Genomic DNA, 14495 nt, shown 5'->3' with positions numbered 1-14495 from the left:
AATGCCATAATATGTAAAAATATATAAATTATACATACGACAATATGTTAATTTCATCCTTAGCAGTCTATTAACATAAGATTTGGATTTTCGATATAATCCTTTATTGCACATAAAAATTGTACGGCTTCTCTTCCATCCAATAATCTATGATCATAAGTTAAGGCTAAATACATAACAGGTCTAATAACAATTTCATTATTAACAACTACTGGTCTATTTTTTATTGTGTGCATACCTAATATGGCTGATTGTGGCATATTAATAATAGGGGTACTTAACATACTACCAAATACTCCACCATTTGATATTGTAAATGTACCTCCTGTAAAATCATCTAATGATAGTTTATTATTTTTAGCTTTTGCAGCTATATCTGATAAAGCTAATTCTAATTGTGGTAAATTTTTATTTTGGCAATCTCGAATAACTGGAACAGTTAAACCATTAGGTGTAGCTACAGCTACTGATATGTCTATATAATTTTTATATACAATTTCATCATTATCTATATATGCATTCACTTGTGGCATTTTTTTTAAGGCTAATGTTGATGCATATAAAAATAATGATACAAACCCTAATTTACATCCATATTTTTTTTGAAAAATATCTTTTAATTCAGTTCTTAAAACTATTGCTTTACTCATATCGCATTCATTAAATGTTGTTAATAAAGCACATGTATTTTGTGATTCCTTTAATCTTTCTGCAATTCTTTTTCTCATCGGTAACATACGAATTCGTTTTTCAGTCCTTTCATTATTATATTGATATGATGATAATCCTCCCAAATTACTTTCATTGTTAAATGTGCTTTCATTTTTGTTTTTTGTGCCTATATTAGTTTCTTTAGTTTTTATATCTTCATTATTATTTGTATGTTTTATTTCATCATTAACTTCTAATTTTTTTTCATAATCTACTTCGACGTTTTTCTTTATATCATTTTCATTTGGTTGTGCCGAAGTGTCAATTTCACATAAAGGAGAATCGACTAAAACTACGTCACCCGCTTCAGCAAATATTTTATGTAATGCTCCAGACGATTTCGAATTTATATCAACACTTACTTTGTCTGTATCGATAACTGCTAATGTCTCATCTGAATATACGTAATCACCAACCTTTTTTTTCCACTCATTTATAACACCTTCAGTAATTGAATCACCCAATCTGGGCACTTTTAATGTGTCTGCATAAATAAAAATATAATAATAAATGGAAAAATAACGATACACACATAGTAATATATATCATGTATATACGAAATGTCGAATCTGGTGCGAATAGTGCAATATCTAGTAATATATTTTGGATTTAATATACTTACCTATGGAAAAATGTCTTTTACATGTTATATAATTATTTACAAGTTGTCTAAATTCCACGTTAAAAAAAGCTCTTTTGACGTTATTCCCGTTATAAATTAATTGCTTCTATTAAAAAAAAACAAAATAAGGGGGTAAGCAAGTATATGGATATATAAGCATGCAACAAAAATATTCAATAATTGAATTTAAAATGAACTAAAAATGAAAAATAAAAAAAAAATGAAGTACTATTAATGTAACAATTAGTGTGTGTAAACATAATATTTATCGTGAAAAATTACGTTTAGGCGATTTATAAGAGTTTGATTCATTTTTTGTAGAGATAAAAAATGTAATTGGATTTTATTGTTATTGTTTTTTTTATTATTTCTCTTCCAATAAAAAAGAAAAAAACCTTAACATTCCATTATTATTCCTATATATTTTTTAAAAAATTAATTTCAAAACAAAAAATGCATTTTCAAATTTGTGTAATGTTCAACCTATAATAGGTAATCATTTATTCTTATCTGCTTTCTTTCTATTATTTTTGCATATAGAGATGGGGGGGGAAATATATATTTTAATTAACAAATTTATATCACAATATATAATTTCAATAAAATGCGTAATTGGATGATATATTTCTTAAATTGAAAAAAAAAAAATATATAAATATATTATAATAAAAAAAGCATATGCGCAATAAATTTTGTATATACACATCAATATATAGAACAAAAACGATATTCCTGAGTATGGATAAAATTACAATATATATAACATCATTTACTAATGCTCTGTATAATATGCCTTAAAAATACTTAAATTATTTCGTTTGCGTAGATATAAAATTTAAAACATTAAAAAAATAATACAACAATATTGAGGAAAAATATTTTTTCAAGAAATGCCGTTAAATTTAGCTAATAGCATTTATCAATATTTCAATAAACCATAACAAAATGAGAATACAAAAAAAAAAAACAATAAAAAATTATAATGTATATTACTATATAAACAAGTAAAATAATTTTAGTATGTGAAAATAAGAAACATGTGTTTAACAGATATATAAAGTAAATTTGTAGAAAAATGAAAACAAATTATATCAATAAGTTATATATAATAGAAAAATGCATTATACTTTTATGCATAGGCACTATTTGATCACTTAAAAAATACTCAAAATAAAAGAAATAACAAATAATAAGTTTAGTGAATAAATGTCTAAATAGGCAAGGAAATAAATACCAAAAAAATTATATTTTACTATACAATTTTTTCTGACAAAATCGAATGATTTGTTGTATATATTAAAAATGGTTACATGCTTATTACGATTTCTTTCTAAAAATTGATTCAAATATTGATCTTTTTCTAAACAAACTAGTTGCCTCTGGGCATGTGTGCCCAAAAGTGATAGAAGGGGCCATATAATTTTCATGAAGGGTATAACCAGATATGAAGGAAGCTATTTTTAGAGTAACAATCCATTTATTAAAATTAATTTCGTTAGATAAAGTAATAGTTTTTGTTTCATTGTGCTTATTATCTGCTTCATTTTTGATATTGAATATAATAGTAAGTTTTTTTTTATCAAATGTAACAGTAGTGTTTTTTTTTTTCATAATTATTTCTGGCATTAATTTATATTTATTTTTATGTATAGCAATAATATTTGTTTTACATAAAACAAATGGTTTTTTGATTTTTTGTGTTTTTTTTTGGCTTAATGTGTAATAATTATATTTCTCTATTTGGCTTTTAATATTTGCGAAATCACGAGCTAATGGGACTAATATATCATATCGTTGTTCATATATTGTGTCTCTTTGTAAATATACTCTAATTTTTCTTAAATCTGGAAATATGACTAATTCAATTTTGTCTTTATTAAAAGAGAACAATGGTTTCTCCATTTTTTCATCAGGATATATATAAATGAAATCCCTTTCAGTTTTTATTAAACTTTTCATGTTAGGATCATCAAATAAATTTATGGAAAAAATGTGTTTTTTTAAATTCATAAGAGAGGTGTTAACAGTTTCACCTTTTATAAATCCACCAAAGCACAAAGCACTTTTCCATCTATAAAATTCTGTTTTATTTAAGCAATCAAGAACTATTTTTTCATTGGAAATAGATGTTGTATCTTTTATGCTAATTTCTCTATTTTGGTCATTTGCTATAACTTCACAAGCATCGGGTGTATATTTCAATATAGGAACGGAATTTTCATTTCCATAATTTGTATAAATTAATAATAATCCTTTTTCAATAACAACAATTTGATTATTTTTTATAAATTGGTCTTCTTTTTGTTTTTTATATAAACCTGCTTCTATCTTTACATTTGATAAAGGATTTCCTCCAGTGTTAATATCTTCTACTTTCTTATTTTCTTCATCTTGATTAGCTTCGTCTGCTTGTTTTATTTTGTCATATGCACTTTTTTGTACAATATTAAATTTATTTTTATTTAATTGTGATAAAATATGATCATATTTATTTTTCATTGGATAATGGAATACATATGTTTCTTCATCTCCATTATCCTTTTTATTTATAAATGTTAATTCTTGGGCTTTATCATCTTGTAAAATTTGTAAATTGTCGTTATGAAATGCAAAAGCATTCTCTTCGTTATAACTTGTTTGATTTTTTTTAAAAGGTTTACCATCTTTACATATATAAAGTGTTTTATTTTTTATAGCAAATGTTTCATTTTGTTTACTAGAATCACTCATATTCGATAATGTATTACTTTTTATAGTATCAGCATCTTTTTCACTTTCTGTTTCATTTTTATTTTCGTCATTACTTTTGCTATGATTTGTTTGATAGTTATCATTTTTGGATTGATTCTTATTTACGTTTTCATGATGTGTTAATTGTTCTTTTTCTATGCTTAATTCTTTTGATTTTAATTTTCCTTTCTTTTTAGTTTCCCTCAAAACATCTTTGTCTATTTCTCTATCCATAATATTATCCGAAATTTCTTTACTATCACTTTCATTAGACATTTTTACAGATGACTGTGAAACATCATTATTAATATTTAAGTAACTATTTGCTGAATTATTATCACTATTTTGTGCATCATCTTTTTTTTTTTTTTTTTCCCATACCATTTTTGTTAAAATATTTTGCAATGTTTTTGTGGATCTTTTATTTTTAGGTATAAGAATATGTTGGTCTTTAAGATTGTTAAAATATAAAATAATTTTATTATTTTTACATTTCAGCTTATAATCCTTACAATTTATAATTTTGGAGTTTTCTCCAAAATTTATAAGTAATAGATGATTATTATTAGGGTTTGCTTTTAATAAAACATTATTACATACATATGGTATATGATTACCTTTTTTGTCTATTCCATTAGGTGTAAAAATATTTACTGTTATATCTGAGACGGCAGAATAGGATGTTTTGCTGTCAGAATCATCTTCATATTTGTTATTATTTTTTTTAATGTTTGTTCTTTCATGTTCTTTATTAAATTTTTTACGACCATCATACTTATGATTATCCCATTCATTATAAACATATTTTGTTTTGTTTTTATTTTTCACATTATTATAACTATTTTTAATAAAATCTGCATATTGCAAAGCATAAAACATTCTTAAATATTTATCACCGTCTTTTATTAAAAAGTAATGTTTTTCTCGTTTATTATCAAGGGTGGTGTGTTCGAAGCAATATATTTGATTATTGTCTAACATTTTCACATTTTTTGTATTTTTACTTAAAATAATATGTATTGGCTCTTCATCTCCTTTTTTATTATAAATAAATAACCCTTTACGTGTAATTCCTATATATTTTTCTTTATAATTTTCATAATTAAATATATCATTTTTTTTTGCATTATACTTATTTTTTACATTATTGCTATTCATTTCATTTATACCAGTTTGGGAGTGATCATCATCATTCTGATAAGAATCACTTAAACTTGAATTAAATGAATCAATACTATCTTCGCTATTATTATATTTATTATCATTATTAGAATTATCATTACCTTCAGCGTAATCATTTTCTATATAACTTTTAGTTGAATTGGTATTGCTATATTTTGAGGATACTTGATTACGTTTTTTTTTTAAATTATTACTTTTGTTTTTGTATTTTTTTGAAGAATAATCATATTGTGTATTCTTTTTCTTTTTATTTTCTCTGTCTTTTTCATTTTCTTTGTTTTTATTTTTTTCCCTTTTTGAATACCTTTCTTTTTCCAAACTATCATCTGAACTAGAAATAGTAGAAGAATTCTCCGAAAAATTTATTTCATTACTTACTGTATTATCTATTGATGCGCTACTTGAATATATTGAATTTTTTTTTTTTTGCTTTTGAAAATAATGCAATACCATTGATGAAAAAAAAAAGTTGGTTTGATTATCTTGTGCTTTGTTTAATGTATCTAATATTTTATTAAATAAAGCTTTTTGTTCTTGTGATTGAATTATATTTAATTTTAATAAATTTTCATCACATGATATATTCCCTTGTGGATCATTTTCATTAATACGTTTAAGTGTTGTTGATTTATTTCCCTTCATAATAGTATTATCAGTAGATAATATGTTAACTGAGCCATGCGCATTATATTGTGATGGGGCTTCTATTAATGCGCCATTTTTTGTATATTCATCCACATATCCATATTTTTTATATTTAGCATAATCATTTTGAAGCGCTAATACTATAGGTGGAGCCAGTATTTTTTCTTTATTCATGCAGCTAATAATTTTATATAATTTTTGTATTTCATTTTTTTGATTTTCATTTTGTTTTTTGTATAAGTGTAATTCACTTTCAATTTGTATTAGGCATCTTTTTGTTATATTTAATTCTTCATTATTATTTTTGTATAAATTTAACAAATTTTCATTTTCTTTTTCATTATTTAATAATTCTTGTTCTTTCAATTTATCATTTTTTCGGTTTTTGCACACATCACTCCTTAGCATGCTAATTGTATTTATCAAATTTTCTTTTTCTTGTAATAATACTTCATATTCATGTTTCCTTTTTTTTAGTAAATTATTTAATTCTTCTAAAAGTGTGTCTCTTTTAAGTAGTTGTTTTTCCAATATACTGATTTTTTGAAGGAATTCATTTTCTTTATTTAATTGCATACTTAAAATTACATCATTATCATTTTTTCTATTTAACTCTAATCTTAAATTTTTATTTTCTTCATCATTTTTCACGGCACTTTTTTGTAACTCTTCGCTTTTACTCCTTAATTCTATTAATTTCTTTTCTAAATCATTAATTTTATCTCTCTGTCTGTCTATTATAACTTCTGCATATTCTAAAACGTTTTTTTCCTCCATGTTTCATACCTGTTCTTTATATATCGCTTAGAAAAAATAACAAAAACAAAAAACTATATGTTTTATATAATGCACTTATTTATTATTATTGTATTGTTTTTATTGTGTGTCATTTCATGATCGCTGTTTACAGACAGGTATGAATTAAGCTTTAATTACACATTATTTTAAACTGTTTTTTTCAGAATGTGTTTTTCGAAAATTGGTTTATAAAAAATGATAGCATCAAAAATTAGACAAATAAATTTATTAAAACGAATCGGTAAAATAATCAAATAGGAAAAGAATAAAAAAATTATACAGATATACGAATAAATACAGCTAAAATAAACAAACAATCAATATTTATACACGCACTTGTATGTATAAATCGTTGTATAACGAAATAAGCTATCAAATGTCCAACGAAAAAATACACAAATTTGGATGTTTTAAATTATGGATATTTTAGTAATTGTTGGATAAAAAAATACAACAAAATACGGAAAATACTGGAAATAAAAATAATAAATTTGATTTTAGAGAATAATAAATATTTTTACACTTTTTACTAAAAAAATTAAAAAAACATGCATTTATACATAATATTATACACTATGATACATAAATTAAGAAATGGGGTATTTATTATGAATTGCATTTAACTGTTTGTTCAGTGACAACTTTTTAAGAATAGTTATATATGTTATATTGAATAATAATACAAAAAATTGTAAAACAGAAATGAAGAACATAAAAATACCAATATATATGCATGCACATTTTGCATACACGCATATCCATATTTAGTATGAATGAATAATTCAATAAAAAAAAATTATATTACAAATGTGTAAACCAATTTTTCACAATAAAATTAAATTATTCATATATTTTTTTAAAAATAATAAAGATTTAATAAGAAATATATAAAATAAAATATATATAAATTGGAAATACTTAAAATGTTTCAAAGTAATATGGTTAATTACACATTTGTATATGCACAATTCGGGAGTTGCTATATTACTGAAAATATTAACCAGAATAATTGACAATACAAAATTATACGTAATGTGTTATTTTCGAAAAATATAATAAAATAAAAATAAATATTAATTGGCATTTATTAAAAAAAAAAAAAGAAAAAGAGTAAACAATCAAATTAAATAAGTATATATGTATTCCTAACCATGGGAATACATTCTACAATTAGACTAGTTTGATTGTTTGTCTTTTTACATTTAGTTATTCATTTTTATATAAAAGGTTAAGAAATTAAGATGAAACAATTAAAAAAATAAATACGTATATTAAAACATTTAAATTAATAACGACGTTTTTTATATATTATAGTTAAAAACTATCACGAAAAATGTTTCATAATAAATAAAATTATCACAACAAATAGAATAATAATAAATGAAAAAAAAATACAAGATAGATATATAGGATCAACAGCATTTTGTTTTTGTTTTTTTTTCATCTTCATCATTATCATCGTCCACCTAAGAAAAAAACATAAAATACATTTATGTAATATATATAATAATATGAAGGGGCATACACCCATCATAATAGCTTTTCTATATAAATATTGTTATAATATTGTACACAAAATTTGCATTTATTTTTGTTAGTACATTAATTTTTTTTCCTCGTGGTTGGATGTTTACATTATCTTCACTTTTGGTGGCTTGTTTTTTTTGTCTGACATTATAGATTTCTGAAAAAAAATAAAATCCAAGAATAATCAATAAGAAAATCAATAAGAAAATATATAAGTATATATTTAGCCTAATATTCATTTGTGTGCACATTTTTATCTCAACATATCCAAAATGTGAATATGAAAAAAGACATTACAAAATAGTATGTATGAAAAATATATAGTTTATACATATATTCGTAACAAACATAAAATTTATGGTGAAATTATTATATTGTAGAATATAAAAGTGCTAACCATTTAATAACTGGTGAAATGCTAATTCCACATTAGTAGCTTCAAGAGCTGAAGTTTCAATAAAAGCTAATTTTTCTTTTTTTGCAAATTGAGTTGCATCATTATCATTTATTACACGTAAGTGCTTTAAATCGCTTTTATTACCAACCAATAAAATAACAATGTTTGAATCGGCATTATCTCTTAATTCTTTTAACCATTTTTCAATATTTTCAAAGGTATTTTTTTTCGTTATATCATAAACTAGCAATGCTCCTACTGCCCCTCGATAATATGCCGAGGTAATGGCTCTATATCTTTCTTGCCCTGCTGTATCCCATATTTGTGCTTTTATAATTTTATCATTTTTTAATTGAATACTTTTTGTAGCGAATTCTACGCCTATCGTACTTTTACTTTCTAAATTAAATTCATCCCTTGTGAATCTGCAATAAGAATCAATGATAAAAAAAATAAAATAATTATCTATACACACGTATACAACAAAAAAAATGATTATAAGTATTAAATAAATTTATGCGTTATAATATCTATATTTTCTTAATATACGAATTTCCTTTTTAAATAATGTTGGATGCAGAAATAAATACATTCTTTTCTTTTTTTATTATTTCGATTATGAAATCCGTAATTTTGATAACACGCTTCATATTATACAACGCATTCCACATTATTAGATAAATTAAAATCTTCTATTTACATATATACGCTTCATTTTTTATATAAAAAATAATTATCATACATATGCAGTACCTGGAAAGCAGGTTTGATTTTCCTACTCCCGAATCTCCAATTAGGACAACTAAATAAAAAAAGGAAAATTAATTAAAATACAATAATATATAAATTTGTTTGGTGAACCCATATATGGTCATGAAACATTTTATCTCATAAGGATGCATGTAATAATAAAGAAATGGTAACATATGTAGAAGTGCAAGCACTTTTATCTGTATATATTTTAATATATTCCAATATGTACACACTATGTATAGATTCTACAACAATGCTTATCTTACTTTTAAAAAGGTAATCGTAATAATCCTCTTTCATTGACATTATTTAATACCTTTTTGTATTATGTATAAATATAACTAGGTGTTATATATGTTATTTGATTAATTAATAAGAAAAGAAAATAATGAAAAGACTTATAAGTATATAAAAGCTTTTTGGTTTTAACAATATTGTGTATTGAGTGTAGTTTTTTTAGGCTTGATAATGATATATTATACTTTAAATAGGTAATGTGGTCTTAGTTTTTTTTAATATTGTATAATATAAAATAACAAATATAAACAAATTATAAAATGATGAATACACAAATAAATACGATGCACTAATATTTATTCATTAACAGCATATGATATATATATATAATATATATTTATTTATTTAGTTAGTTTCCCTTTTTAAAATATTAACAATTTTCCCCTTTTTATAATTACCTAAGGGTTATTTTTAACGTAATTTTCATATAAAATTCAATTAACGAAAATATAAATGTAATATATATATAAATAGCCCATTGATAATATATGTATAAATATATATATAACATAAATTCCCACGATGTATAAAAACTAATTATGTAATATTATATATAATATATTAATTATATGCATATATTTTTTGTATTCATTCGTAAACTCATCATTGCATTTTTCTAAATTAAATAAAGATTTTATTTTACATGTACATACAAATTTCTAATAATATTGCCTTAATCGTGTAATATAATACGGTATTCATATAATAAATATACTAAAATATATAGCATATACTAGTAATATATATATATATATATTGCATTGTAGCAATCCCTATATTTTTTCCTTTTAAAAATTTATAGCTTGCATTGACAAAAAATATTCTGAAATTTTTTTGAGGGACAAGAAGGGAAATAAAACAGAATCAATATTATTATTGTTATTTGAATGTTTATTTATTTAATTTAAAACAAAAACTGCACACAATCAGTATTCAACAGTTTGTTCATTTTTGTACACCAAAATGCTTGGAACAAAAATTATTTAAAACACTTCAAAAACAATACACATAAAAAATATGTGCATATTATAACATTATAGTATTTTTTTCATAAATTATTTCAGTACATCAAGTAACGAATACAAAAAATTAATATTATTTATAAAAAAAAAGAAAAGTATATTCATATTTATATATGTCCTGGAGAAGTTAAGTTTATACCTACATGCTTTCCTTCTTGAGATAATATACATATATGCATGTTTATATGTATTACATAAGTGTCCAGAAAATTTTATCTTTTCATTATTTCTTTCATCATTTTTTGCTGATCCTGAATTTTCTCGATGTTATTTTCCATTTTTTCATTTACGCTATTTAGCTGTAATTTGAAAATAAAGAAAAGCAAAAGGCAATGTATAAAGAAATTTGTATAAAAATTATGTCAAAGGATTTATATACAACGTGGATAATTGGGGTGGAAAATTATACTAAAATAATTTTCCAAAATTACCAATTTTTTTAATGAAAATTATAAACAATATATACTAATTACATATCGAAATTATAAAAAATTATAATATGGAGGGGTTTGTCTACTTACCATTTTATTTTGCTCATTTATTGTATTCCCCATAACTAATGCCCTAGTGTGAAGTTCATCCAACTACATAAATAAATAGTACACAATTATACATATATATTTGTATTTATGAGTCGATAAAAATTAAAGATAGAAAAATTCTTACCATAGAAGACAATACATTTAAATCACGTTCATATTTATCATCGAATGACCCTTTTCCTTAACAAAAAAGAAATATAGTAATAATATTAGGGATTGTAAGTTTTGAAGGTATGCAAAAAAAAATAAATATTAACGAATGAGACATAAAATAATGATAAAAAAAACGGAATTTATCATATACTTTGTGTTGTGTTTTTTTCATCCAATCGATCTGCATATGTTCGGTTAAGAGTTTTCTCATAATTATTTTTATGATAATTATTTTTTTTTTTTTCGATTTCATTATTTATTGGACTATCTATTTTGATATTTTCATTGTTGTCAGTGGTTTGAAATCCTAGGAACGAATTTATATTTTTCCACCAATATTTTATTCCTTCTAAATGATATTGACTTTGTTTTAGTCTTTCTTGAATGTTATCTGTTTCTTTATTTATATGTTTTATTTGCTCTGTATAATAAAAATAAAAATATATATATTATTTTTATTATTAATTTTTTTTTTTCAATTTAAAAAAAATAGCATATAATATGTGTTGGTAAAGCAATTGATCATTAACATAGATATATATATCTAAATAATACCCGTTTGTTGTTCCAATTCTAGTTCTGCTTTTTTAGAAATTTCGCTAACTTCATTTGCCGACCTAAGTATTTCATTCAAACTTTCTTCACATTTCTTCTCTATTTCGTTTATTTTCTATAAAATTGAAAATTGAAAATACGAAAATCGATTTAAATGAGTAGACAGATAAATATGTATATGCATATAAAGATATTATATATATGAGCATATTTGATGTATTTAAAATTTAATATATTTAATCTTTCTCCTTTTAAATAAGTTATGAGTAGTATTTATTTGTGTCAAAAATTGTAAAGATGCATATGGATAAGTATGAAGGGGAAATTTGTATACGAAAAATGCTTATATAGATTATTTTACAAAAAAGATTCAAAAATATGCACATATATGTAGATAATACATTCTTTATATTGCAGACATTGATATATATTTTTTGTATATTTTATTATGTTTTTAAATTTAACATCTCTTTTAGAATAGGCGTGCTTCTTATGTTTCATCTCCATCCCACGAAAAAAAGGAAAACGTTATTTTCTGCTATTTATATAATATTTTTAATTAAATTTTATTCGAACGAGCAAACATTTTACTTTATGTGTAAGAAATATATATAATACAAAAAAAAACAATTATTTCTTTAAAAAAAAAATAGCAGTAACGCATACAAGAAGAAAAAAATACAATTTAAAACATGGCATATTCATTGGAGCGATAATTATCCAAAAATATATATGTTAATGCATAATATAATAAAATTTATGTATATATTATACAACATAAAAGTGATGAACGACCCCCCAAATTTTTATTTTCTTTTTCTCAAAAAAAAATGCCAAAACGAAAGAGCGTACTACATATAGCAAGCATATAAATAAAGTTCACAATAAATAAAAAGTAATAAACGCACTGATAATAAATTTTTTAAAATAATTTATAAGAATATGGATTGATTTATTATATATATTATTTTTCTTATATATATAATATATTTGTAATTTTATTTCCATGATCATTTATGAGAGCTAACATTTTTATCACATAAAATTGTATATGAAAACTGATCAATGAGTCGCAAATGGAAATGTGACGAATTAGATAATGTATATTTATAAGGAGAATAGAAACTATAATTAATATTTTAATATAATTAAGGAAAATATAAATGTTAAATACAAGCTCAGGTTATTTGTTTTTCTAGGCATATTTTTTAATTAAAAAGTGAGTGTAGATATGTATGAGCTATTATAAGATTATCGAAAAATACAAGGGTATATTTAGCTGGAAATGAGTATGGTCATATACACAGATATATTTACACATTAATTATATAAGTATATATGCACATAATATATACATATAATATAGGAAAAGAACAATATTGGTTCTTCATATTTTAATGGCCGTACCGATGATTATAATATGAATAGATATTATCATTATATAAGAAATATATACTCGTCAAAATGTTTTAAAAATGAAAGTTTTTTCTATAGTAAGATTAATCTGAAATTCGTTAGTTATAATACAAAAAATGACACACATAAATACTCAGCTAAAATTAATAATGGATATACATTTCGGAAAAATGTAAATTTAAAAAAAATAAAAAATTTCCCCAAAAGTATTAATAATATGCCACATTCATGTTATAGAACATATTTATTAAAGAAATATGGATTAACAAAAAGACGAGAAGGATATAATATAAATAAAGATAATATTAAGAGATATTTTAATTTTGTTAGAATTTATCATTCATTAAATTTTATAAAAAATATAATATTATGTTTGTTGTTTATTTATGGGGTAAATAATTACGTTTTTGACATGACACTTACTAGTGGTTCTAGTATGTATCCATTAATAAATAAAAATGGGGTAATTTTATTTTATATTTGTGATTGCTCTTTACGATTTTTTAACGAACTCCGGAATATTGCAATATATAATTATATAAATATATTATATAAAATTTATAATATTATTCATAGAAATTTTGATAACATAAATTTTGTAAAAGTTAAAAACACAATAGCAAATAAAATTGAGAATTTAAAAAATCAAATAAAATCAAATAAACATGTCTATAAAAGAGGTGATGTTGTATTGCTAATATCACCAGTTAATAGTAATAAAAGAGTATGTAAGAGGATTATTGGAATGGAACATGATAAATTATTTGTAAATGATTTTAATTCATTTGTTGAAATTCCAAAAAATCATATATGGGTAGAGGGCGATAATAAACTGGATTCTTTTGATAGTAGAAATTATGGGTGTGTAAATATAAATTTGGTAATTGGAAAAATATTTTTTCTACTAGACCCATTTAGAAGCTTTTCTTTTATTACCAACAAAAGGAATTATGAAATTGAATCAAATAAATTTTTGTACATGTCTAATTAGAGCGAAAACTGTCTAGAGAAATATTATTAAGTTTATTATTCAGAGGAAAAATGCAATGAAGGGTTAATAACCTGCTCTGATAAAAATTTTCCAGTTTTTATGATAAAGTTATAAACATAAAAATGGAAAATAATGATATATTTATAGTATATTA

General features: G+C 22.5%; 5 protein-coding genes across 5 annotated transcripts; 1 reads left to right on the top strand and 4 right to left on the bottom strand.

Annotated features, from left to right (window-relative positions):
- Positions 1 to 59: 59 nt before the first annotated feature.
- On the bottom strand, positions 60 to 1645 carry PY17X_1420800 (dihydrolipoyllysine-residue succinyltransferase component of 2-oxoglutarate dehydrogenase complex, putative; the record flags this gene model as incomplete). The annotated part of the gene is made up of 3 exons (XM_022957498.1): positions 60 to 1195; positions 1334 to 1439; positions 1616 to 1645. The coding sequence occupies 3 exons, from the start codon at positions 1643 to 1645 to the stop codon at positions 60 to 62; spliced, it is 1272 nt and encodes a 423-aa protein (XP_022812880.1).
- Positions 1646 to 2650: 1005 nt separating this feature from the next.
- On the bottom strand, positions 2651 to 6667 carry PY17X_1420700 (conserved Plasmodium protein, unknown function; the record flags this gene model as incomplete). Its single annotated transcript, XM_022957497.1, has 1 exon — positions 2651 to 6667. The coding sequence occupies one exon, from the start codon at positions 6665 to 6667 to the stop codon at positions 2651 to 2653; it is 4017 nt and encodes a 1338-aa protein (XP_022812879.1).
- A 1433-nt stretch (positions 6668 to 8100) lies between these two features.
- On the bottom strand, positions 8101 to 9671 carry PY17X_1420600 (ras-related protein Rab-11A, putative; the record flags this gene model as incomplete). Its single annotated transcript, XM_022957496.1, has 5 exons — positions 8101 to 8154; positions 8290 to 8372; positions 8613 to 9037; positions 9366 to 9414; positions 9632 to 9671. 5 exons carry the CDS (start codon positions 9669 to 9671, stop codon positions 8101 to 8103), a joined length of 651 nt encoding a protein of 216 aa, XP_022812878.1.
- A 1225-nt stretch (positions 9672 to 10896) lies between these two features.
- Positions 10897 to 12441, bottom strand: PY17X_1420500 (SNARE protein, putative; the record flags this gene model as incomplete). Its single annotated transcript, XM_022957495.1, has 6 exons — positions 10897 to 10983; positions 11206 to 11268; positions 11351 to 11406; positions 11531 to 11800; positions 11935 to 12049; positions 12400 to 12441. The coding sequence occupies 6 exons, from the start codon at positions 12439 to 12441 to the stop codon at positions 10897 to 10899; spliced, it is 633 nt and encodes a 210-aa protein (XP_022812877.1).
- Positions 12442 to 13354: 913 nt separating this feature from the next.
- Positions 13355 to 14341, top strand: PY17X_1420400 (microsomal signal peptidase, putative; the record flags this gene model as incomplete). Its single annotated transcript, XM_722847.1, has 1 exon — positions 13355 to 14341. The coding sequence occupies one exon, from the start codon at positions 13355 to 13357 to the stop codon at positions 14339 to 14341; it is 987 nt and encodes a 328-aa protein (XP_727940.1).
- Positions 14342 to 14495: the final 154 nt, after the last annotated feature.

This window comes from Plasmodium yoelii, assembly GCF_900002385.2.
Source record: "Plasmodium yoelii strain 17X genome assembly, chromosome: 14".
In the NCBI taxonomy this organism is placed as follows: Eukaryota; Apicomplexa; class Aconoidasida; order Haemosporida; family Plasmodiidae; genus Plasmodium; species Plasmodium yoelii.
Note: the sequence above shows the minus strand (reverse complement) of the source record. Positions and strands in the feature narration are given on the sequence as shown.